This window comes from Carassius gibelio, chromosome B7, assembly GCF_023724105.1.
Source record: "Carassius gibelio isolate Cgi1373 ecotype wild population from Czech Republic chromosome B7, carGib1.2-hapl.c, whole genome shotgun sequence".
NCBI lineage: Eukaryota > Metazoa > Chordata > Actinopteri > Cypriniformes > Cyprinidae > Carassius > Carassius gibelio.
In genome coordinates, this window is record NC_068402.1 from 3,092,021 (window position 1) to 3,115,715 (window position 23,695).

Here is a 23,695-nt window from a genome sequence, read left to right on the forward strand (position 1 = left end):
TGGACATAAACAAATGAATGAGGATGTGTTTACATGCAAACATATTCATGTTTCATAAACAAAACAAAACAAAATCCAGTAAACAGCAGGAGTAGGAAACAAAAATATTAGGATTTTCACAAAGAAATGAAATCTAAATCTTTGCACTCCATTCAATCACAGTCTAGTATCTAGATTGAGTATCTAGACAGAGAACATCAGACACATTTCTTCTGAAACAGAAGCAGATGATGGTATTTTATTTTGGATGATGAGAGTCTTTTCTAACATTATAAATGGACCTCAGGGTAATAAATACACAATATGAGCAGATTAATGGAGGCTGGTGTCTGTTGTTCATGTCTGCTGTGTCTCATCTTCACCAGCAGAGCCCTCGGCTCTAAAGAGGAAAATGAAGGACAAGAATCTCTCTTTCTCTCTTTCCTCTTCATCTTGTGTTTTTTATTATTATTTCTAAAACTCTTCTCACAATAATCACAAGTATTCTATCTTCTCACACAATGGTGCCTCAAACTGAGGTTTTAAATGTTAAAATGGTAATTAAATAATGTTTAGAAGTATGTAATTCTGTTAAATAATGTTCCTTTTCATATCGACTGATACTGACTGACGTAAGTCAGATGTAAGTATGGAAATTAATGGAAAGAGATATACACAAATATAGAGGAAGTGAATATGAAATAAGGTTTTTAGACTAGGAAACAAATAATGTGATACTAAATGAGTGATGAGAGCAGATATAATAATCATTACACAGTTTGAAGCTGAGGACAGAAACATCAGACTCAGGACAGAAACACAACCTTTAAAGTAAGAATAACTCATAAGTTCATTCTTTAACTAGAATTAGGCTTTGAGAGGCTTATATTATCTGTTATGGTATTATCTGATTTGAATCCTGTCATGCTGCTAAGATCTTTGTTTTAAATTTATTTTTAATTCATAATGTTTTCCTCTAAGATGATTTTTTTTTTTTTTATGCATTTCTTCCTCAGAAATGGACCAAACACTGTATTTCACTCTTCTTCTCATTGGTGAGTGTGTTTGTGGTTTTATTCATGATTTCTAGTTTCATTAGGTTTGATCCTGTTATGAAAAGCATTAAAGCAGCGTCTCTCTTTCACAGCTCTCTGCTCCGTATCTGAATGTGTTCAGCATCAGTATCACTTTATAAATGAGAACAAGACCTGGACTGAAGCTCAGAGATACTGCAGAGAGAAACACACAGATCTGGCCACCGCTGACAACATGAACGACACGAACGAGCTGAAGAAGAGTGTGAATGATGGAAGTGTTAAGAAAATCTGGATTGGGCTGCAGAAGACGGGTCGTGATGAATTGCACTGGTCTTCAGGTGAACCTGTGCTCTATCTGAACTGGGCTACTGGAATACCAAATCTTGGTTATGAAAAAGAATGTGTTATGATGTCAGGTGGACATTGGTATGCTTTGGGATGTAATATGTCCCTAAGCTGCATTTGCAATTCCTCCAATAACAGTAAGTGCATCTCCCTACAATGGCAACAAACATTAATGTATAAAAAGAAGCATAGAGTTTCTGACCCCTGCTCCTGGAGGTCCACTATGGAGGGATTGTATGGTCAGATTATAAACTAAAAGTCTAAAACTAAAAATCTAAATTTGAAACTTTTAGTCCAAGTAGAAAATTACTTTGGTATTTAGGATTGGGCATTTGGCATTTAGGATTGGGCAGTTTCTATTTAGGGTTGGGCATTTGGTCATTTAGCATTTAGGATTGTGGATTTGGGGATTTAGGATTGGACATTTGAAGATAGAGGATTGGGCATTTGAGGATTGTGTGCGAATTAGGAGGTGCGGCCCAAATACTGGAGGCAGGGTTTGAAAGGGCTGGTGCGCAGAGGCACCTTATGGACAGCAGATATAAATAGAAAATGCCCAATCCTAAATAAAAAATGTCCTATCCTAAATACCAAAGTAATTTTCTACTTGAACTTTACGTTTCAAATTTAGATTTTTAGTTTTAATTTAAGACTTTTAGTTTTAGTCTTTTAGTTAATCTGACCAAATAATTCCTCCATAGTCCACTGCTCTGTGAAGTTTCTATCCAACCTGCTTCAGCTTGTGATTATCAGCTGATCCTGAAGAGCTTGATTTGCTGGTTCTGGTGTGTTTGATTAGGGTTGGAGTGAAACTCTGCAGGACTGTGGCTCTCCAGAACAGATGTTGGCCACTGCTGTACACCGTTCTGACACAATACTAATCGCTTCTACATTTTAATGTGGTCATACATATAAACAAGCTGAAGTCAGTTTCTGTACAGACAAACTAATGTTGGCCTGGAGAGAGAGTGTGAGAGAGAGAGAGAGAGAGAGAGAGAGAGAGGGGAAGAGAGAGACTTTAACTATTAACCCCCCCCCCCTTATTACAAAATATTCAAGGTTTAGCTAAACCTTACATAGATTAAAAAGTAATTTAAAACACAGACATACAACAATAAATAGCACAGAAACAAGGCAAGACAATAGCACAATTAAATATAAATTTGTAAAGCATCATCAAAATCAGATTCACATATGCACTGGTTAACTCCCCAAATGTGATTGAAAGTCTCCAGGTCTTTAACCAAGGAATAGTATGCATATTCCACCTTTAATCTAGTTTTAATTAACCCTTTTAAAATTAACATTACATCAGTTGACCCAGCATTATTTATTTTGCTTTTACGCGAAATCCATATTCCCATTTTTGCTTGCCCAAACAAAAAATTAAACAAAACATGGATCTGTTTCCGTTTCTGCTATACTTTGGACCATATTTAAATAACATGGGTGAAAACACTTCTCCCAAAACTGTACACCATTCTTCTAATTGAGAAAATAAAGGCACAAGCCTCCCACATTCACTCAAAAAAAGTGAAAAAAAGTGAGTGGTTTGATAACATGAATGGAATTTTTTGAATCTATGCAAACTCCTTGTGTTGTGACAACACAATTGAATGAGGTAGAATCTATGTGAAATAGTAATGTCCAACCCAATTTATTCAGTTTGCTTCAACGTAAACCAGTTAAGTTAACTCAACATGTTTTGGTTTATTACAATCTAGCCAAATTTGTTTCACTCTATCAACATAAGGAGGTTTGTTTCAAATTACTCATTTCAATTATGGACAGTGGTTCCACACAATTAGTTCTAGTTACTTTAACACAATATTTTCTATTTAAAGGTGCCATATGCAAAAATTGAGGTAAAAATATCCATAACATGACCTACACGCATCAAAAGAATGAGAAGAAATAAGGGCGATGATGTCATTAAAAAATGTCAAGTTATAGTGCTGCAGAGATATCAACCTTAATTAGCATTAGCATTACTAGCCCCGGCCTAACAGGTGTCGTAATACCAGTTTCGGCCATGGGAGGCGAAATGCGGGCAACATAACCACCAGCCAACCTGCAATACACAAATAACTTGCACGTCTTGTGGGCGTACCTGAACCTGATGTCAATCATGTGGAAAGTACAGCCCACTAGTTAATTTCAGTTCAGGGAAGAGAGAGAAATTATGGCTCAAGCCCTTGGCAAGAGACCACCACCCGCTACAAGAAAACAACCGTGCTCGGAATCACAAATCAAATCCGATAAGAAAAGGAGCCAAACCAGAGTAAACATCAGCACTGCTTTCAATCACTGGAGACAACTGATGGACTTGAACTTGGAACATTTCTTTTCGATTCGTAAGTTAGATGCTGTTAGGATTTCGCTAGAAGTTTGTTTTATATGTTTGTGTATTTGTTTTCGGGAAGTTATAACAGCAATGTATCGAAGGCTGTTTGATAAACGTGCTAATGTTAGCGATGGCTAACCATAGCTGCGTTTGATAATTAGCTAGCTATAACTTAACGTTACTCATTTTATTATATCATAACTAACCTGCTCTGTCTAGTCTGTTATTCTGTGTCCTGTTTGCTTCGTGGTTTTTCTGTGCGTGACAAAATTGATGTGTGGCGTGAAAGTGTGTGAAAAGAGTCAATAGCGTGTGTCTCTCGGTGAATGCTTGAGAGTTGGCACATTAGTTCCCAAGCAGGATAAAGGACAGGTTGATTATTGCCGTTTAGCGTTTTTATTAATCTATGATGTGTCCCTGTTTGCGTACAGGGACATAAAAAATAAATTAAAAGTGATACGTGGACCAAGGTGTCTGAGATTGTTCATTTTAAATAAAGGATCCTAATATTTCGTCCACAACAATATTTAATGAGGTTAACTTATAACTCCTTGTGGTTAGTCTGCACGAGATCAACAAGCTTGTTTGCTTTGCGGCCGCTTTAAATACAAAATAAGCATTCGATCTACGTCAGAGCGTCTGAGCGCTCACAAATCTTTCTGCACCGTCATGAGCAGAATGGCAAGAGCGATTTTTGACACTCTAGATGCCGGCGGTGTGAACGCACAGTTAGGCTTCGGCTATGGCTGTAGTGTTGTTGTGAAAGTAGGGGCGGAGCATAGAGACTATGCCGTTTCTCGTTTGTTACTCTAGAGTAGACCAATTCATTTTATTGAGGCATATTGCCCCCATCTGGTATGGAATGTGGAGTATGACTTGATTTTTTTTGCCAAACATTACTGATGGCACCTTTAAAGTTACTCCCTTCAACAAAGCATTTTTTGTGTGATTTGTCTTGTAATGAGACAAAAGACAAGATGTCACAAATGATCAAAGTGTATTTGTTAAACAATCAATCAATAATTACACACAGTAAAATACAGTTTAAACCACATTACAAACTTACACAAAATAGCAAATAAAATTCTAATTGGCATTCATGGGCAACCAATCAAACCTTATTCCAGGAACAGGAACTGGCTCCAGAAATAACTTCTTCGGTATTCCAACTGTGTACCTGAGTTCAGAAGGGTTGCTCAAGTTCAGCCCATATATCAGTCCCAGAAACATGGTTTTGCAGACTGTAAACTGCTATAGGTCCTGAAGAACTGTATCCTTTAAAACTCCAACTTCTGCTGGACTGTCTTCAATGTAGTAGTAGTAGCCCTTTATTGTCACTAGTCACAAGTACCAGCGAAATTAGCCATCAACCTGTCCATACATACATACATACATACATACAATATGACAGTGGGGTAGACAGGACAGGAAGACAGGGTATTTGAGGAAGAAATAAGTACAGCATAACATTAGGTAAGTGAGGAGAAAAAAACCAACACCCAGACTATGCTCCTTATGGGAGCACAGTATGAGAACAGGAAAAACACCTCAGCACAAAAAAGCACATAATCAATACACCATAGACACACGACTTTGCAACTGGGTACAGAACTTGGGGTGGTTGAGGTAATCCAGCGCAGGCAAACAGCCATCCGGTCCCAGCAGCTTGAAAGCGCTAGTCACAGACCCGCCTGCCAGACTGGAGGAACAAAGCTGCGAAGGCGGGGGATGGGGGTTGGGAGGGTGAATGCATATCTGTATATGTGTAAGAGTTTGTGTATTTGTAGGCCTGGAGAGTTGAGACTCTCTCTAGATGCTTCAGTCCGCAGATTTTACAGCGTCACAGCAAGTTGCCATGGAGACGTCCTTGGTCAGGTCCTAGATAGAGTCAACAATCAGCAGGTGTCTGTGGGAGAGGGTGAAGGAATGCAAGAGAAGTCAAGCTGCCCTGCTCGCCTGGGAGATTTTTGTCATCCAGCCAAGGCTGGTAAAGAAAGCCAAAAGAAGATAAGATACCAGTTGTTTGGTCTAGTAGCCGCATTTCTTTTCACGGTCACTATGATTTTTCATTGTCCATTGGTCTCCAAATTCTCCAATTTCTTTTCCAAATCCGTGAGTTTCTTCATGATGTTATCCATATTGCGGTTAATAGTCTCAGTCTCAATGCTGACCGCTCTGCCCATTACTACAATCATGACGGGCAGCCTTGTGAGGCTTTGGACGGCTGTTCCCGTCTTCTTAATTTTCCGATAACCCAGGGCAAAGCCTAATCCAATCAGCAGAAGACCTGTTATCATGGTTCCGAATAGGTAGATGTCTTCAATGTCCTCCACGGAAAGAGTCGCCAGACACACGACCCGCCAATTCGCCCACGCGTCCATCGTGTAGCCAGCTGCAAACGTTCCAGCAGGGCAGTCAGGTTCCCCCGAACCCAGGCTTCTCATCGAGAAGATGGTGTCAATTGCGTTGAGAGACCAGTTTATCAAATCCATATTCCAGGAGAGCAGTGCAGAGAGAGTCTCTCAAGTAGACAAGACAAGAGAAAACAAGCGAAGCAAGGAAAGGCAGGGAGGAGAGGAAAGAAATGCGACCGCCTCCGTTGAGAGCAAGAGAGAAGTGCTTCTCATTCATCTTCTTATGGGAAATCCAGGCAAGCAGTCAAGATGGGATTCTAACAAACATTACAGTGGAAAATGATACACACATCTGGAACCTGTACGGTAAACAACAGAACTGGAATGTTCCCAGACCCAGAAACAAAGTAAGGACATCAGTAAAACAGTCATGTGACACCAGTGGTTCAACCATAATTTTACAAAGTATTACAAAAATACTTTTTTGTGCAAACAAAACCAAAACAGCGACTTTATTCAACAATTCTTCTCCAAATCGCGTCTTCCACCATTATCAACAGCACGTAAATAAATACGCATGGTGCTGCGGACCTAGAACACGCTGACCTAGAACACGCAAGAACTGAGCCTTGATTACATGCAGAGGAAAGCAATGTTCATGCCTCTTGTTACTATGCATAATGGCGGCATATGTGATTTGGAGAAGAATTGTTGAATAAAGTCGCTATTTTTGTTTTCTTTGCACGAGATGTATTCTTTTACCTTTGTAAAAGTGTGGTTGAAGCATTGATGTCACGTGAACTGTTTTACTGATGTCCTTACTATGACTCTGGGAACATTTCAGTTGCATTGCAGCCTTTATGGAAGTTCAGAAATCTTTCGTATTTTCATAAAAATATTAGGGATGAACCAATTGACAGGACACAAATCGGAAACCGGACGGTTTTTGCTTAAAATATGCGATTGGTAATCGGCCGGTCTTTGGAATTTTTTTTGGCCGATTTTTCCGGAAGTGCGCCCGCGTGCTTCGACTATATTACTTCTGTGTGAAAGCAAACACGTCCCGGGATTGATTCCAGCATTGAACCCGGGTCGGGGACCTAGTAACATTGCTGGGTTCAATCCCGGGACGATCGCTGTGTGAACAAAAGCCAGATCTAATGCCAGATCTAATGCCGTGTCTAAGTGATGACGCACGTTATCGTGCGATTCTTTTACCAGCTGTTTTGAAGGAAGATGCAAACTGTATGAAGCAGAGATCAGTTAGTTCCTCAATTTCCATGGTGACACCGAGATCGTTCGCCAGATTCAGTGAAAGTATTACCTGCCTAATGTTTTCGACTCGTACATTACACGTCACTGGTTTAAAGTCATTGTATGACCACACCGCCATGTTCATAAACAAAGCTTCAAATACTTTCACTGTGCTGAATCAGGGGTCTCCAAACTCGGTCGACATCTCATGGTTAGACATTTATTGATTATTTATCTTTTGCTTTTAAAATATACAAATAATAACAAATAAAGGTAATTACTTCCACTATTGAAAGTCATTATGTATTACTAATACAATTAATTTGTACAAATATATTTGGAACACAAAATGAGATAAGAGAGAAACTCCTATTCGCCATTTGATTAGTTATATGAGTAAGTAGCTGAATGACGAATCATTCTGTCTCTTAACATCTCTTATTGTAAGCCATATGTATAATATAAAGTAAAGGTAAGTGATAGGACATTTTATTTTTGGATAAACATTTTATTAATAAATACAATCTCTCTTAAAATACCTTATTGGGTTATGATAATCAAAACAGTTTGGTTTGATCTAGCGCAGAACTGAAACTTTAATGAAATATTTTCCCCAATTATAAAATGATTTTATTATTAGCTAGAGCCACACTGGAGAGCTGCTTTATAACAGTAAATCAAGTTATAATTCTAGCGACACTGACTCTGTATTTTCATGTTTAATATTGAAAAGCTATCGATTGCATAAAGGACTGTTATATAAATAAACGTGACTGGACTTTTCTTTACTGGAGTGCCTGGAGAACCTCAGAGTTCGTGCAAACATCCACATCGCTGTAATCAAATGTGTTCTTAAGAGCTGCTTTTACATCGCGGTCAGTTTTTTGTTGTGTTTATGCAGTTATTGAGAGGAAGGCGTGCAGTATATATTTACATATTCATCCAAGGTTCAGATCGGATCGGTTTCCTCAAACTGAAGTGCTATCTTCTTCTTTTGAATTGAATCAGGAGAGTGTATTACAATATTGCGCTACAGCGCCACACTGGTCAAACTGCATTATTGGAGGCTTTCAAATTAGGCAGATACGAGATCAAACCACTAACGTTATTCAAAAACATTTGCCGACAATTTTATTTTTATTGTCGACGTTGTCGATAATGTCGAGTAATTGTTTCAGCCCTAGTGTATATATACTAAAGTAAATACATTACAGAGAGTCGTGCGCTTTCACATCTCCCAACCGCTCAAAATCATCTATTAACGGTGCAATAAACCGATTACACAATACTAGACTGCAAAACAAAAGCACCCCAAAACAGAAACTCTAAGAGAAATTAAAGACTTTGACTTAACACAAGAAAAACTTTAGATTGTCTTACCTGACTGGTACCTCTTGCTCCCCTCCGCACCGTCATCATATGCGTTGGAAATCGTCACTTCCGGGTTTTTTTTTAATTACGAAATTAAACCCTTTACGTTAGTTTAACGATTGATAATTAAGTAAAATTAAAAATTAAACAGTTTTAGTTGATTAAACACAATACAATTGTGTTTTGGCGGAAAACTAAATTTATTTGTTTTGTTTTAACAAAACATATACGTGTAAAACGAACAGTGCCACAAATCCATTTTTTTGAGTGTTGAAGAAATAAATGAAAAACAGTTTCAGTCATCCCACAAAAAGGACAATCCTTTCTGGACCTGGGGATCGAGGTGTGCTCTGTATCTGTTTGTAGCTATTAACCCATGCACAACTCTCCACTGAAGGTCTCCGGACCTTTTTTCAATGGGAGGCTTGTACAAGGCCCTCCAGCAACCCTTCGGGGAAGAGCCTGATCCGAATAGCTCTTGCCATTTTGACTCTTTAACTCCTCCTAAAGAGTGAGAGTGTGAAACTTTTACACAGGTGACGTACAGTGCTTTCTTCTCAGTTTTACTGAAAAAGTTCAGTTTGGGTGTCTTGAAGGTCAACAAAGACCCCTCCTTTTCTTCAAATATACCCACATCCGGAATTATTCTTAGTTCAGGAAAAGTTAAATCCATATCTTCATTTGTTGTTTCCACACTGCATTTAAAATCTGTTGATAGGCTCTCGAGAATTTCATTTATCAGTTTTTGTGTCCGACGAATTTATCTTATTCCAATCTTGGAAGCTAGAATTTCAGGAGTCATCCATCCATCTGAAGTTATTAAATGTCCAATGTTTACAACTTCAGCCTTTAAAAGATTCCTCATCGATGGTGATTTTAGGATCGCTGAGTCCACCATAGAATTGTGGATTAGGGGTTCCTCCCTTGACCAGTGACCACCCTCATCCGTGATGTCTCTTGTGATATTAGAAGTCCTCCAGGCTTTGAACACTGAGTGATAAAAGGAAGTTAATCCAGTCAAATCAACATGTTGAATGTCCAGAAGAAACAAGTGTTTATCCAGTCCCATCCCTCCTGCTCTTCTAAGGAGGGCAGAATCTGCTCCAGACCAGCTTACATCCAATCCTTAGAGAAATCTTTTTACTGTCTGTAGTCTGAAAGTCTTAATTCTGCTTTTTATATCCACTAGTCCATGTCCACCTTCTTGTCTGGGTAGAAACAAAGTTGATGCTTTTATTTAGTGGTTACCGGACCAAAAGAAGTCTGTCTGTTTTTGGACTTTTACAACCAAATCTTCAGGAGGTTCCAGAATGTTCATTTTGTGCCATAGCGTTGAGGCTACAAGGTTGTTGCAGACCAGGGCTCTTCCTCTATAGGATAACTGGGGTAGCAGCCAATGCCAGCAAGACAACCGAGCAAACACCTTCTCCACCAGGCCCTCCCAATTCTGGCTCTTATAATCCTCCCTTCCTAAAAACACCCCCAAATATTTTAACACAGATTTTCCCCATTTTAAATTACCTGGCAGAGCTGGAGTGTTATGGTCTAAACCACACCACATTGCATCAGTTTTTGCCCAGTTTACTTTTGCAGATGAAGCTTTACCATAACTTAATAACGACCCAACGAAAGACCCGTTACGGCATCACTTAATTCCGCAAAAGTTAATCCAGATTCCAGTGCTTGCTTATCTTCTTCATTTAAACAAGGAAGATCTTGTAGGAATCCATTTTATGTCGGAATGTCTGTCCTCAGGAGAGTATAAATGTGAACAGAAATTCACTGCTAGTCTACGCATTTCCACAGGTTCAGATGTACATTGTCCATTATCATTCTTCAGGTTATACATTTGGTTAACTTGCATACTCTTGCGTTCTAGATTGAACAAAAAGAGGTGGGACTGTCCATATCCTTCATTGATAAGAATCTTTTTCTCACAAGAGCTCCTTTAACCTTTTCATTTAATATAGAGCTCATTTTAATTTCTTCTCAGACCACTCATGTACATTGGAAGAAAGATCTTCTATCATATTTTTTCAATGGCAAGGATTTCTCTTTCAAGCCATTCCAGAGACCGTTTCAAACTAAAATTAGAGTGAGATGTATACTGCTGACAAAATTCCCTTATGTAAGCCTTACCAACTTCCCACCAAAGAATAACACTATCAAATCTTATTTTCTCTTTTTTCCAGGTCTCCCAAAAATGTTTAAAAGATTCACAAAAACTCCTTTCTTGTAACAATTTGACATTAAAATGCCAGTAAACACTTCTGTTTTTTCTTAGAATTCAAGTTACAGTCAATAGTGATTAATTTGTGATCAGTGAAGGATGTAGGGACAATAGCTGTATTAATAATTCTACTTTTCATACTATTTGATAAGTAGTCTATCCAGTCGTGCTGCTGAAATCCTCCCATCACTAGCCTTTACCCATGTATATTGTTTAACAGAGGGATTATTTTCTCTCCATATATCAGTAAGATTAGAGGTTTTAATAACATTTTCAAGTACTGTTGGTGACTGAAAATGGGGTTCTTCTCCATTTCAATCAAGCAAGGCATTACGTGTGCAGTTCCAGTCCCCAGCTAAGATAGTAAAACCATTACCTTGCTGTTGTCCTAAAAACACTTTCAATTTGTTAAAAAAATAATTCTCTCAGCTCCTATATTAGGTGCATATACACTCACAAATGTAAAGACAAGACCATTTTAATCAACCTTAACTGCTAAAAATCTTCCTGGTTCAATTTCCCTTTTTTCCCAAAACTTTGGCTTTTATAGAGGGAGAAAAGAGAATAGCAGTTCCTGCACTCAGGTTAGTACCATGTGTGAGCACACATTCATTCCTCCACCACAATCGCCAGTCAACCTCATTGTTTACATCACTATGAGTTTCTTGTAAGAAAATAACATCTAATTTCTGTAACTTGATGAATTCTATCGCTGTATCAGCTTTACTCTTATCCCTCATCCCATTAACATTTAGGGATCCCACGCGTAAGGTTTACATAAGAGGGAAAAAGATTAGAAAAAGAAAAATCAGAAAGATATGTGTATTAGCCATAGTAATTAGTTATATTTTCCTCTTTTTGGTTTCCCTTTCCCTGTCTTAGACTTTTTACGAATATCAGTTATATGTTTTTTTAACCTAAAACGTTTCTGTTGTGATAGCTCATCATTATTGCAACTTTTCCTTGCCCACATTACAGAAGAGATAAACTTATCCAGATCTGGGAAAAATTCACTCACTTCCGTGCTTCTACCTTTTGTCTCATCCAGGAAAGTATTAATTTGTGCCACAGTATACAATCCTTCTGTCTCTACTTTTGACATTTCTGACCCTTCAGACCAATGCCCATCATCTTTCACACTATCATCTGTGTACTGAGATAACCCATCCATATCATCCACCGAGCATTGCTCAGCTACTTGTATGCCAGTCTGAGATACACACTCATTTTCTTTTGCTTCCTAAACATCATCATTTTGAGTTATAACAAGCTCAGAACTGCATCCAGCCTGCTCACTACTGTCCACATCCACACCAGCATCGCTTTCACTCACCTCATTATTGTGCCTGTAGACCTCCCCTAACGGCCGTTTGTTTGGTTTCTTAGGTAGTTGTTTATCCTGTGCTGCTGCCGTATTATTCAATTCAATTCAAGTTTATTTGTATAGCGCTTTTTACAAAACAAATCGTTACAAAGCAACTTTACAGAAAATTATGTTTCTACAATATTTAGTAGTAGCTAGTAGTTTGTGCACATTTGACAGGATTTTAGAAAAAATAAAAATAATAATAATAATACAAGACGTAGTCAGCTAGACGATGAACTATCAATATTATTAATTAAGTTATTATATGATGCAGTCACACATTTAGCAATAATTGTTAGTTCTGTTTGTTGATTCAGGGTTAGCATCATCTGAGGTCCTCTGAGGGTCAGCATCATCTCTTCTCAGGTGTTCTGGATCCAGACTGGAGCTTGTGTAAATCCTAGTTACCACGGGATGTAAATCACAGAAACAAAATACAGACATCATTATCATAGCTGCTGATCCAACAAAGTAAAATTGGTTTAACCCAAGCTAATGCATAAGAATGCACCTTTGATCAGATGCAACTACATTCACAATTAAAAAGATACATTATTCGAATGCTTGGCGAAAGAGATGTGTTTTTAATCTAGATTTAAACAGAGAGAGTGTGTCTGAACCCCGAACATCATCAGGAAGGCTATTCCAGAGTTTGGGAGCCAAATGTGAGAAAGCTCTACCTCCTTTAGTGGACTTTGCTATCCTAGGAACGACCAAAAGTCCAGCGTTTTGTGACCTTAGGGTGCGTGATGGATTGTAACATGGTAGAAGGCTAGTTAGGTACGCAGGAGCTAAACCATTTAGGGCCTTATAAGTAATGATAATTTGTAACTGATACGGAACTTAATAGGTAGCCAGTGCAGAGACTGTAAAATTGGGGTAATATGGTCATATTTTCTTGACCTGGTAAGGACTCTAGCTGCTGCATTTTGGACGACCTGTAGCTTGTTTATTGACGAAGCAGGACAACCACCTAGAAGTGCATTACAATAGTCCAGTCAAGAGGTCATGAATGCATGAACTAGCTTTTCTGCATCAGAAACAGATAACATGTTTCGTAGCTTGGCAATGTTTCTAAGATGGAAGAATGCAGTTTTTGTAACATTGGAAATATGATTTTCAAAAGACAAATTGCTGTCTAATATAACACCCAGATTTCTGACTGTAGAGGAAGTAACAGTACATCCGTCTAGTTGCAGATTGTAATCTACAAGATTCTGTGTAGTGTTTTTTGGTCCAATAATTAGTATCTCTGTCTTATCTGAATTTAATTGGAGAAAATTATTTGTCATCCAATCTTTTACATTTTTAACACACTCTGTTAGCTTAGATAATTGGGAAGTTTCATCTGGTCTCGTTGAGATATATAGCGGAGTATCAATAGCATAACAGTGGAAGCTTATTCCATATTTTCTAATAATATTACCAAGGGGCAACATGTATATTGAAAATAGAAGGGGACCTAGGACGGATCCTTGTGGCACTCCATATTTTACTGATGATAAATGAGATGACTCCCCATTTAAGTAAACAAAATGGTAGCGATCGGACAGGTAGGATCTAAACCATCTTAGAGCCTGCCCTTGAATACCTGTATAGTTTTGTAATCGATCTATGAGTATGTCATGATCTATGGTGTCGAACGCAGCACTAAGATCAAGTAAGACTAGAAATGAGATGCAGCCTTGATCTGACGCAAGGAGCAGGTCATTTGTAATTTTAACAAGTGCAGTTTCTGTGCTATGGTGGGGCCTAAAACCTGACTGAAATTCTTCATACAGATCATTTTTATGCAGGAAGGTGCTCAATTGAGCAGACACAACTTTTTCAAAAATTTTTGAAATAAATGGAAGATTTGAAATAGGGCTATAATTTGCCAGTACACTAGGATCTAGTTTTGGTTTCTTAACAAGAGGCTTGATAACCGCCAGCTTGAATGGTTTTGGGACATGACCTAAAGATAACGATGAGTTAATGATATTGAGAAGCGGTTCTTCGGCTACAGGTAACAGCTCTTTCAGTAATTTAGTGGGTACAGGATCTAATAAACATGTTGTTGGTTTAGATACAGTGATAAGTTTATTTAGCTCTTCCTGTCCTATGGTTGTAAAGCACTGCAGTTTATCTTTGGGTGCGATGGATGAAACTGAAGTGTTCGATGCTGTAGAATCTACATTCGCTATTGTATTTCTAATGTTATCTATTTTATCAGTGAAGAAATTCATAAAGTCATTACTATTTAACGTTGGTGGAATATTTGAATCAGGTGGCGTCTGGTAATTTGTTAACTTAGCCACTGTGCTTATCCTCAGTATCACTGGTATCACTGTGATCAGCTGATCCGTTTTCAGTCGCATTAACAGGCAGCTGCTGCTCAACATCCGCTTTTTTATTAGGAAAGGAGAAGCGTTTGTGGCCTATATTTCCACAAGCAAAGCACTTTAGACTTTATACTTGCATACAGCATATATGATCCATCTCCATGACTTACACGGAACGAGATCTCTAATGTGTGCTCCGATGAAGTTAGAAACATTAACACTTGTCTCCTAAACGACAAAACGTGTTTGAGATCAGTAATTTTACATCCCAATGGTATGTTTCTGACAGGACTTGCGATTTTACCGTATCGGGTTAATTCTTTAACAATCCCCTCATTCGAGACAAAAGGCGGTACATTGGAAATAGTGTCTTTAGTTGCCGGAGCCGTTAAAGGAGTAACGGGCACAAACATTTCCTTAATCCATAATCCATTCTCAGTCACCTTGTTAACCAACTGCTCTGTTTTTAAAAACACGATGACTGCTTTGTTCATCCGCGATGCTGAGAGAATATTGTCGAAGCCTATAATTTCTCCCACCACCACAAGAACATCCTCCACGCTCACGCCAAGTTCAGGTACACACCTGCAGCCATTATGCAATGACAGGTGCGAGACTCCTTGACTAACTTCAGAGGTCATACCGTCACACGACAAAAGCCGCGAGCTGCTTTAAATACTCAATCTTAAAACAATTATTATTAAGACCAAAGAGGAAAAAAATAAGAAAACACTTTCAAAATGCTCAATTTACACACTCGCTCTAACGCCCCACTACACTCGTACATACGCACAGAGAGAGAGAGAGAGAGAGAGAGAGAGAATTTCATTGAACACATATTGATTTTTGGGTCATTAATAACTAATAGCACTTCCGGTCATCAGTTTTGGACACTACTGAATGGAATTCTGTCTCTTCTTGACGTTTACGAACAAAACTCTGGTTCAGTTCTTGTATCATCGATGTAATTTTATTGTGTTCACTTTTACCCATATTACATTATTTTGTTTTGGAGATGTTTCTTGTCAGAAATTAGTATTTTTTAAGTAGATGTTTCAAAAACAAATACAAATTTGTGATCACTAGCTTCAGAGTCTGTGATAAAACACCTGAACACCGTCTTTAAATGATGTGTTTCTGATGATAACCATGAAGGAGCTTAAGAATAATGAACAAACCTGATTGATGAATCTGTTTTCATCTGTTTTTCTTAAAGCAGACACTGGACTTGTCTTAGTCAATCAGGCGATGAACTGGAGAGACGCTCAGAGTTACTGCAGACAAAATCACATTGATCTGGTCATTGTGAGGAACCAGAACGAGAATCAACAGGTTCAGCAGTTCATTAGTGATAATCATTTATCAGGATCACAGATCTGGATCGGTCTGTTCAGAGACTCATGGCAGTGGTCAGATCAGAGTGACTCTTCATTCAGAGACTGGGACACTGGTGAACCTGATAATAATGGAGGAAATGAAAGCTGTACAGCTGTTAAACTGAATGCTCAGGGGAAATGGAATGACATCTCTTGCACCAATCAATATCCTTTTCTGTGCTATGAAGGTGAGTAGATCTTCACAACACACACTCCATCGGTTATGGTTTGGCAATGGAGGACCCAGATGCAGAATTAACAGGGAGAACAGTTTATAAACAAGAGTGAGAACTAGGGATGTGCACATCGATGCTGCAGTATCGATATATCGACACTCAGAAGCTTCTATTTTGTTATCGATATTTTCTGCAAAGTATCAATACTTAATTAAACAATGTTTTAAGCAGTGTGTGCAGGCCAATCAGGACGGTGTGTGTATGATATTAAAAGAAAAGGTCTCGCGGACGCGGTGGTATGACGTTAACACCGATTGGTGTATGCACCGATGTACCATTCACCATCACAACGGGACATGCATGGTCGTGACTTGCGCGAAAGATGACAGCAGTAGCGCCGCTCCCTATACGCAGAATACGCAGTCTGCGTAGGGCACCAACTCCCAGAGGGGGCACCATCCCAGTTGCTCAAAAAAAAAAAAAAAAAAAACACATACACTTTTAAAATTACTGTAAAACTTCAAATAATACCCGAGTCCCAAATAGACGCCGGTCTCTTTTAAATGCCTGGTGTGACGACAGGTTTGGGTAAATAAAGGCCGGTCTCAAATAGAGGCCTGGTCTGTTTTTTTTAGTAGTGGGTTGTATTTGATCTTCTCAAACCCGTCAGATCATCTGTTCTATGTTTTGATTAGATTTCACGTGACAGAAACAACAACAGTTCATGAACGACTCACTATGGCAACATAATAAAGAGGTTAACGAACTTTCTTTTAGTCTTCAGTTTTTCTTAATTCTCTCAATACCTCCGTGGAGACAAAATGTATTATTATTTATAAAGTATGATTTGACATTTTAAGCTGACAGTTTTCAAATTTGCCAAACAAAATTCAGGAGAAGCAGCGACATTTCTCGGTTGATACAAAGAGGGATGGATACGGAGCAGCTGAAAAATTCCTTTAAGGTATGCTTGCGCGCGCGTGTGTGTGTGTGTGTGTGTGTGTGTGTGTGTGTGTGTTCGAGGGAGAAAGAGGATGTAATATATTTCATTAACTTCGGGGTGTTATCCTTAGGTATGGACTGACAGTAGCTTCTGATAAAGGTGAGGATCACCTTATCCATTGTTTCAAAGAGGGAGAGCCGTGCGCATCTGGGCGAGAGCTGTGTTTAGTGCAAGCAAGGCAGGCAGAGTTAGCGGAGGCTGGAGAGGGAGAAGTGGAGGAGAGCAACGTGGAGGAGGAATTCGCCAATTAACTTGTAATTGAGGATCGCAGGGATGATGATAGTGATGAATAGAGTAATTTTCTATCACATGATTGCAGTTGTTTTACAGGGTAGCCTTCATTCTTTCTTGTTTTGGGCAACAAGTTCATATGCTCGATGGATTTTATCGGTAATATTGTTCTGCCCATTGCTGTCACATCGTTTCGTTTTTTTTTTTTTTTTATGCTGCCAATAATAGAAGATATTTCTTACACTAAATTATTTGTTAAACACATTTGTTTAGGGGTAAGTTAACTTGTATTGTTCCTCCCATCGCTGTCACATAGTTTCATTTTTTATCATAATTTTTTTTAAGCTGCCAATAGCCAAAGAAATTTCTTACATTAAATGATTTGTTAAACACATTCAAATTAATTATAAATAAAACGTAATATAATGTGGTAACCTCCTACTCTCATCTCAACACTAAATTAAAGGGGGGGTGAAATGCTCATTTTCACTCAATATCCTGTTAATCTTGAGTACCTATAGAGTAGTACTGCATCCTTCATAACTCCAGAAAGTCTTTAGTTTTATTATATTTATAAGAGAAAGATAGTCTGTACCGATTTTTCCCGGAAAAACACGAGCGCCTGGAGGCGTGCCGTGTGGGCGGAGCTAAAGAATCACAAGTAGGCTTTTGCGTTGAGAGCGTTTGGAAGCTGTGACACAGATCCAGAGGCTGAAATTTAACAAGAGCAGCATCAGCAAAGGCGTCTCTATGTGGTATGTACTGAAACTGTATATATTTGCTTAGCAGTTTTGGAAAATGACTAAGTTCCACTTTATGTCGTCTTTTTTTTTTTTAAGCTGTACATGTGGAAAGTGCAGTTTGATGACAACATCGCATGTTGTTTACTTGATGTGCTTACGCGCTGATAGCTAAGTTAACAACACAGAGATATTTGAAGCAGTTTTACTCACCGCATGTGGTTCCAACACACGATCGTGACCCTTTTTCGTTGGGACTGCATTATCCTTAAGAAATAAACGATGTGCAATCCGAAATGCAGGGAACAAACAAAAACACTTGCACAACTCCGTTGATGCTCTGTAAAAATAAACTCCATCCACTGGTCCCTTAATGCTGTTTCTCTTTTGGTAATCTGTGCAGGGTTGTCTTGCCCTGGCAACCAAAAACACACTTCTTTTGTGACTTTTCGTGACGCTCTCGCTCTGATCAGGCTGTGCTCAGCCTCTCAGTGCTCTGCTATACGGGAGCGCGCGCTCTTCCGGCAGAAGTGCCCTTAGGATCCATATAAGGAAATTCCGCTCCATCGAACGTCACACAGAGCCATACTCGAAAAAAACTTTCCGAAACTTGTGACAAACAGGAAGAGGTTTTTTTGGAACAAAAATACTCCTTCAAACGTACAACTTAATTTTTGAAACTTTGTCCATGTTTAGCATGGGAATCCAACTCTTTAACGGTGTAAAAAACTCAATATGCATGAAATAGCATTTCACCCCCCCTTTAAAGGCCTGTCTCTTATAGATGCCTGTCTCAAATACAAGCCGGTGCAGTTCGGCGATTTGGGTAAATAGAAGCCCGGGCTATTATTTGAAGTTTTACAGTATAAGCAGTATCGGTATCATTTACCATGGAAAAAATGTGGTATCACCCATCCCTAGTGAGAACACAAACAGATGAGGCAGGAAGACAGTCCACACAATAGGGCAGACACACGACAGAAGAACAGGCTGGTTGGATAGAGGTAACTCCAGACTCTGTGGCAAAAGGAGACCTGGTAGCAGCTCAAGGAAATACAGGCTTGACCCTGTTGATGGGAACTCTTGAAGCACCAAAAAATCTGTCAGGTCAGAAGAACCAGTGACCAGGGAGGACCAACACAGACAATACAAGAGGAGAGACCAGAGATGGACAGATCAAAAGCAAACGTGCAAACCAATGCCTAGGGAGAAAAGAAAACTTAAAAGAAGAAACAAATAAAATGCTAAAAAAAAAAAAACTGGACCTAAATGAAAACAAAAGGATAACGATTGGAAGCAGCTAGGAATAACTAGAAATACAAAAAAAAACCTTTGCTGAAAAAAAAAATATAAAAAAAAAACCTAAACCACAAAGACTGGAACTATACTACAGACGGAAACAAACAAAAACTACAAAAACAAGAGAGAACTAGACAAGATGCAATATACTGAATAAAGAGTATAAAAAGACTAAATATGCAAGCAAGAGACTGCACACACAAAACAAACCAGCAAAGACCAGAGGGAAATGAGCACAATATAAAGGGAGCAGAGCACATAAGGATCAGGTGAACAATTAGACAAACAAGGACTAAACAAGGGGGCTTTGTGATTGAAAATCAGGAGGCAGGACAAGAGGAGGACACGGCCAACATAAACAAATACACAACCATGTGCTCAGGCACAAAATAAACAGAGACACATTAAACAAAGATAGGTCAGACACTGTTGATGGCAGGGCAGGATTCTGACATCACCTCCAGGTCTCTTAAAGTTCACTCAGAATCAGAAAGAGCTTTATTGCCAAGTATGCTTACGCATACAAGGAATTTGTTTTAGTGACATAAGCTTCCAGTACACAGAGACAACAACACACAGACAAAAAAAAATAAAAAATAAAAATTACAGATTGGCAAATAAATAAGTGTATAAACAATTGTGCTATAAATGATAATGGAATAGGATTGAGTGAGATGCAGAAATGTTCTAGGATGGAGTGTTAACAAATAAATATAAGGATATTGCACGTTTATAAGCATAAGTAGGGAACATTTAACTGTTCATGAGGTAGATTGCCTGGGGGAAGAAACTGTTCTTGTGCCTTGCTGTTCTGGTATTTGCGGCTCTGAGGTGCCAACCAGATGGCAAAAGTTCAAAGATGGGGTGACTTGGATGTGAGGGATCCAGAGTGATTTTCTGAGCCCTTTTCCTCACTCAGGCTTTATACAGTTCTTGAAGGGTGGGCAGGGGAGCACCAATAATCCTTTAAGCAGTCCGAAAAGTTCTCTGTAGTCTTCTGATGTCTGATTTTGTTGCTGAACCAAACCAGACAGTTATTGAGGTACACAGTACAGACTCAATGACGGCTGAGTAGAACTGTTTCAGAAGCTCCTGTGGCAAGTTAAACTTCCTCGGCTGGCGAAGGAAGTACAACCTCTGCTGGGCCTTTTTCACAATGGAGTCAATGTGATTGTCCCACTTCAGGACCTGAGAGATGGTGGTTCCAGTCACAGGTCTGTTCATGATAGTGAGTGGGGAAAGTGCAGGGGGATTTCTCCTAAAGTCCACGATAATCTCCACTGTTTTGAGCGTGCTCAGCTCCAGGTTGTTAAGACTGAACCAAACAGCCAGCTGCTCAACCTCTTGTCTGTAAGCAGACTCATCACCGTCCTGGAAGAGGCTGATGACTGTAGTGTCGTCTACAAACTTTAGGAGCTTGACAGAGGGGTCTTTAGAGGTGCAGTCGTTGGTGTACAGGGAGAAGAGCAGAGGGGAGAGAACACATCCCTGAGGGGCACCAGTGTTGGTGGACCAGCTGTTTGATGTGAATTTCCCCAGTCTCACTAACTGTTGCCTATCTGTCAGAAAGCTGGTGATCCACTGACAGATAGAGCTAGGAACAGAGAGCTGGGTCAGTTTGGTCTGAAGGGCTGTTGGGATGATGGTGTTGAAAGCCGAACTAAAGTCCACAAACAGGATCCTCACATAAGTCCCTGTTTTGTCCAGATGTTGCAGGATGAAGTGCAACCCCATGTTGATTGCATCATCCACGGACCTGTTTGCTCGGTAAGCAAACTGCAGGGGGTCCAATAAGGGTCCAGTGACGTCCTTCAGATAAGCCAGAACCAGTTTTTCAAATGACTTCATGACGACAGATGTTAGAGCCACAGGCCTGTAGTCGTTAAGTAATGTTATCTTGGGTTTCTTTGGGATGGGGATGATGGTGGAGCATTTGAAGTAGGAAGGCACTTCACACAACTCCAGGGATCTGTGAAAAGATGGGGGCCAGCTGGTCAGCACAGATTTTCAGACAAGCTGGTGTAACACGATCTGGGCCTGGTGCTTTTCTTCTTTTGTTCTTCTTGAAGACCTGGCGCACATCATCTTCACAGATTTGAAGAGCAGAAGGTATGTAGAGGGGGATTGCAGGATGTGTTAATGGTTGTGTAGGGAGATGGTCAGAATGGGTGTTGGGGGTTTCAAATCTGCAATAAAACTCATTCAGGTCGTTAGCAAGTTGTTGATTAGCCTCAGTGCAGTGGGATGGTGTCGTAGTTCGTGATGGCTCTCAGACCTCTCCAAACTGAAGCCGAGTCGTTGGAAGTAAACTGGTCTTCCAACTTTTTAGCGTAGGTCTTTTTAGCCACTCTGATCTCTTTGTTCAGTGTGTTCCTGGCCTGATTGTACAAGACCCTGTCCCCATTTGTGTAGGCATCCTCTTTGGCCTGATGAAGATGTCTGAGTTTTACTGTAAACCATGGCTTATCATTGTTGAATGTTAAATAAGTCCTGGTAGGAATGCATACATCCTCACAGAAACTAATATAGGATGTTACAGTCTCTGTGAGTTCGTCCAGATCGGTGGTAGCAGCTTCAAAAACACTCCAATCAGTGATGTCAAAACAAGATTGTGAATCCTGCTCTGTTTCGCAGGTCCATCTCTTCACAGTCCTTACTACAGGTTTAGCAGATTTAAGTTTCTGCTTGTAGGATGGTATAAGATTAACCAGACAGTGATCAGAACGTCCCAAAGCTGCTCGTGGAACAGAGTTATATGCATCCTTTATTGTGGTGTAACAGTGATCCAATATATTACTGTCTCTGGTGGGACATGTAACATGCTGTCTGTATTTTGGCAGTTCACGGGAAAGATTGGCTTTATTAAAGTCCCCAAGAATGATTAAAACAGAGTCCGGGTTTTGTTGTTCAGTCTCTGTGATCTGATCAGTGAGTTTCTGAAAAGCCAGGCTTACTTGTGCTTGCGGAGGAATGTAACCACTAACCAGAATGAACGAGTGAAACTCCCGCGGTGAATAGAACGGCTTCTAGGTAAGGACAGCACATCTTCTTTAACACCGTTACATCTCTACACCACCGTTCATTGATGTAAAAGCATGTCCCGCCGCTGCGCGATTTCCCCATTGATTCTGATTCGCGATCCGCTCTGAACAGCTGAAAGCCCAGCAGATGGAGCGCACTGTCCGGTATGGTGTCATTCAGCCAGGTTTCCGTGAAACACAGAGCAGCAGAGTGTGAGAAATCCTTATTTGTCCGAGAGAGGAGAAGGAGTTTGTCTGTTTTGTTGGGTAGAGAGCGGAGATTTGCCAGATGGATGCAAGGCAACGGCGTTCGAAATCCGCGCTTCCTGAGTCTGACGAGCGCTCCCGCTCGCTCCCCCCGTCTCCGCGTCCTGAAGCGTTTGATCAGCGCAGCCGCTCCTCCGATAACAACGTTCAGTAAAACGTCTGAATAATTTAAATCCGGTAAAAGATCTTGTGGTGTGTTCTGCCGATTGTTCAGCAGTTCATCCCTGGTGAAACTGATCATGTTAAACAAAAAACAGGAAAAACGAACAAAAACAGTACAAACACTGGAGAGCCAAGCACTGAAGCAGCCATGCGCGGCGCCATCGAGTTCTGACTCTACATGTCTGACATGACAAATTCATCCACAGTGTTTGTTCTGCATGTTGTTTTTGATCAGTCTCTCTCTAGTTTTTGCTTGTGCTTGGTTTCATCTACAGATCCTGAAATGATTGTGATCAGAGAGAATTTGACGTGGTCTGAAGCTCTGAGATACTGCAGACAGAATCATGTGGATCTGGTCTCGGTTCATTCAGAAGAGATGCAGCGTCGTGTGATGAACGAGGTTAAACGTGCGTCTACTGCGGAGGTGTGGTTGGGTTTACGTCACTCCTGTATTTTGGGCATCTGGTTCTGGGTGAGTGAAGATACCGTGTGCTATCAGAACTGGGCTCCAGGGAACGGCACATCTGAGGAGGACTGTGAACACACAGTGAGATCTGGAGCAGTTCAGTCTGGAGGAGATCAGCGCTGGATCAGCCTTCCTGAGACTCACAAACTCAACTTCATCTGCACAACTTATGAAGAGTAAAGAACATGTGAATGCCTGTATGTTTATTTCGTTTATCTTCCTCTTTCCAGGTGTGAAGGTTAAATTGGTGTACTATTTTTCTACAGAAAATTTTATATACATAGTTAATACAATCTTTCAGTAATCTATTACTGAGCTGTGAAGTGTAGATGGTCTGGATTTCTCCAGGTGGAT

The 23,695-nt window shown here is 39.8% G+C and overlaps 1 protein-coding gene and 1 pseudogene across 1 annotated transcript; both read left to right on the forward strand.

Moving 5' to 3' along the window:
* Positions 1-23,695, forward strand: part of LOC127961741 (C-type mannose receptor 2-like) — a 49,340-nt pseudogene that overhangs the window by 25,592 nt on the left and 53 nt on the right.
* LOC127961739 (macrophage mannose receptor 1-like) lies at positions 998-23,581 on the forward strand. The gene is made up of 4 exons (XM_052560983.1): positions 998-1,034; positions 1,127-1,498; positions 15,821-16,165; positions 23,151-23,581. Exons 1-4 carry the CDS (start codon positions 998-1,000, stop codon positions 23,519-23,521), a joined length of 1,125 nt encoding a protein of 374 aa, XP_052416943.1. The 3' UTR covers positions 23,522-23,581.

Excerpts from the sequence above, each read along its gene's own strand:
- LOC127961739 (XM_052560983.1), top strand. The coding sequence starts at position 998 with ATGGACCAAACACTGTATTTCACTCTTCTTCTCATTG. Across the intron at positions 1,035-1,126 it reads TTTCACTCTTCTTCTCATTG|CTCTCTGCTCCGTATCTGAA; the intron begins GTGAGTGTGTTT and ends TCTCTTTCACAG. Across the intron at positions 1,499-15,820 it reads TTGCAATTCCTCCAATAACA|ACACTGGACTTGTCTTAGTC; the intron begins GTAAGTGCATCT and ends TTCTTAAAGCAG.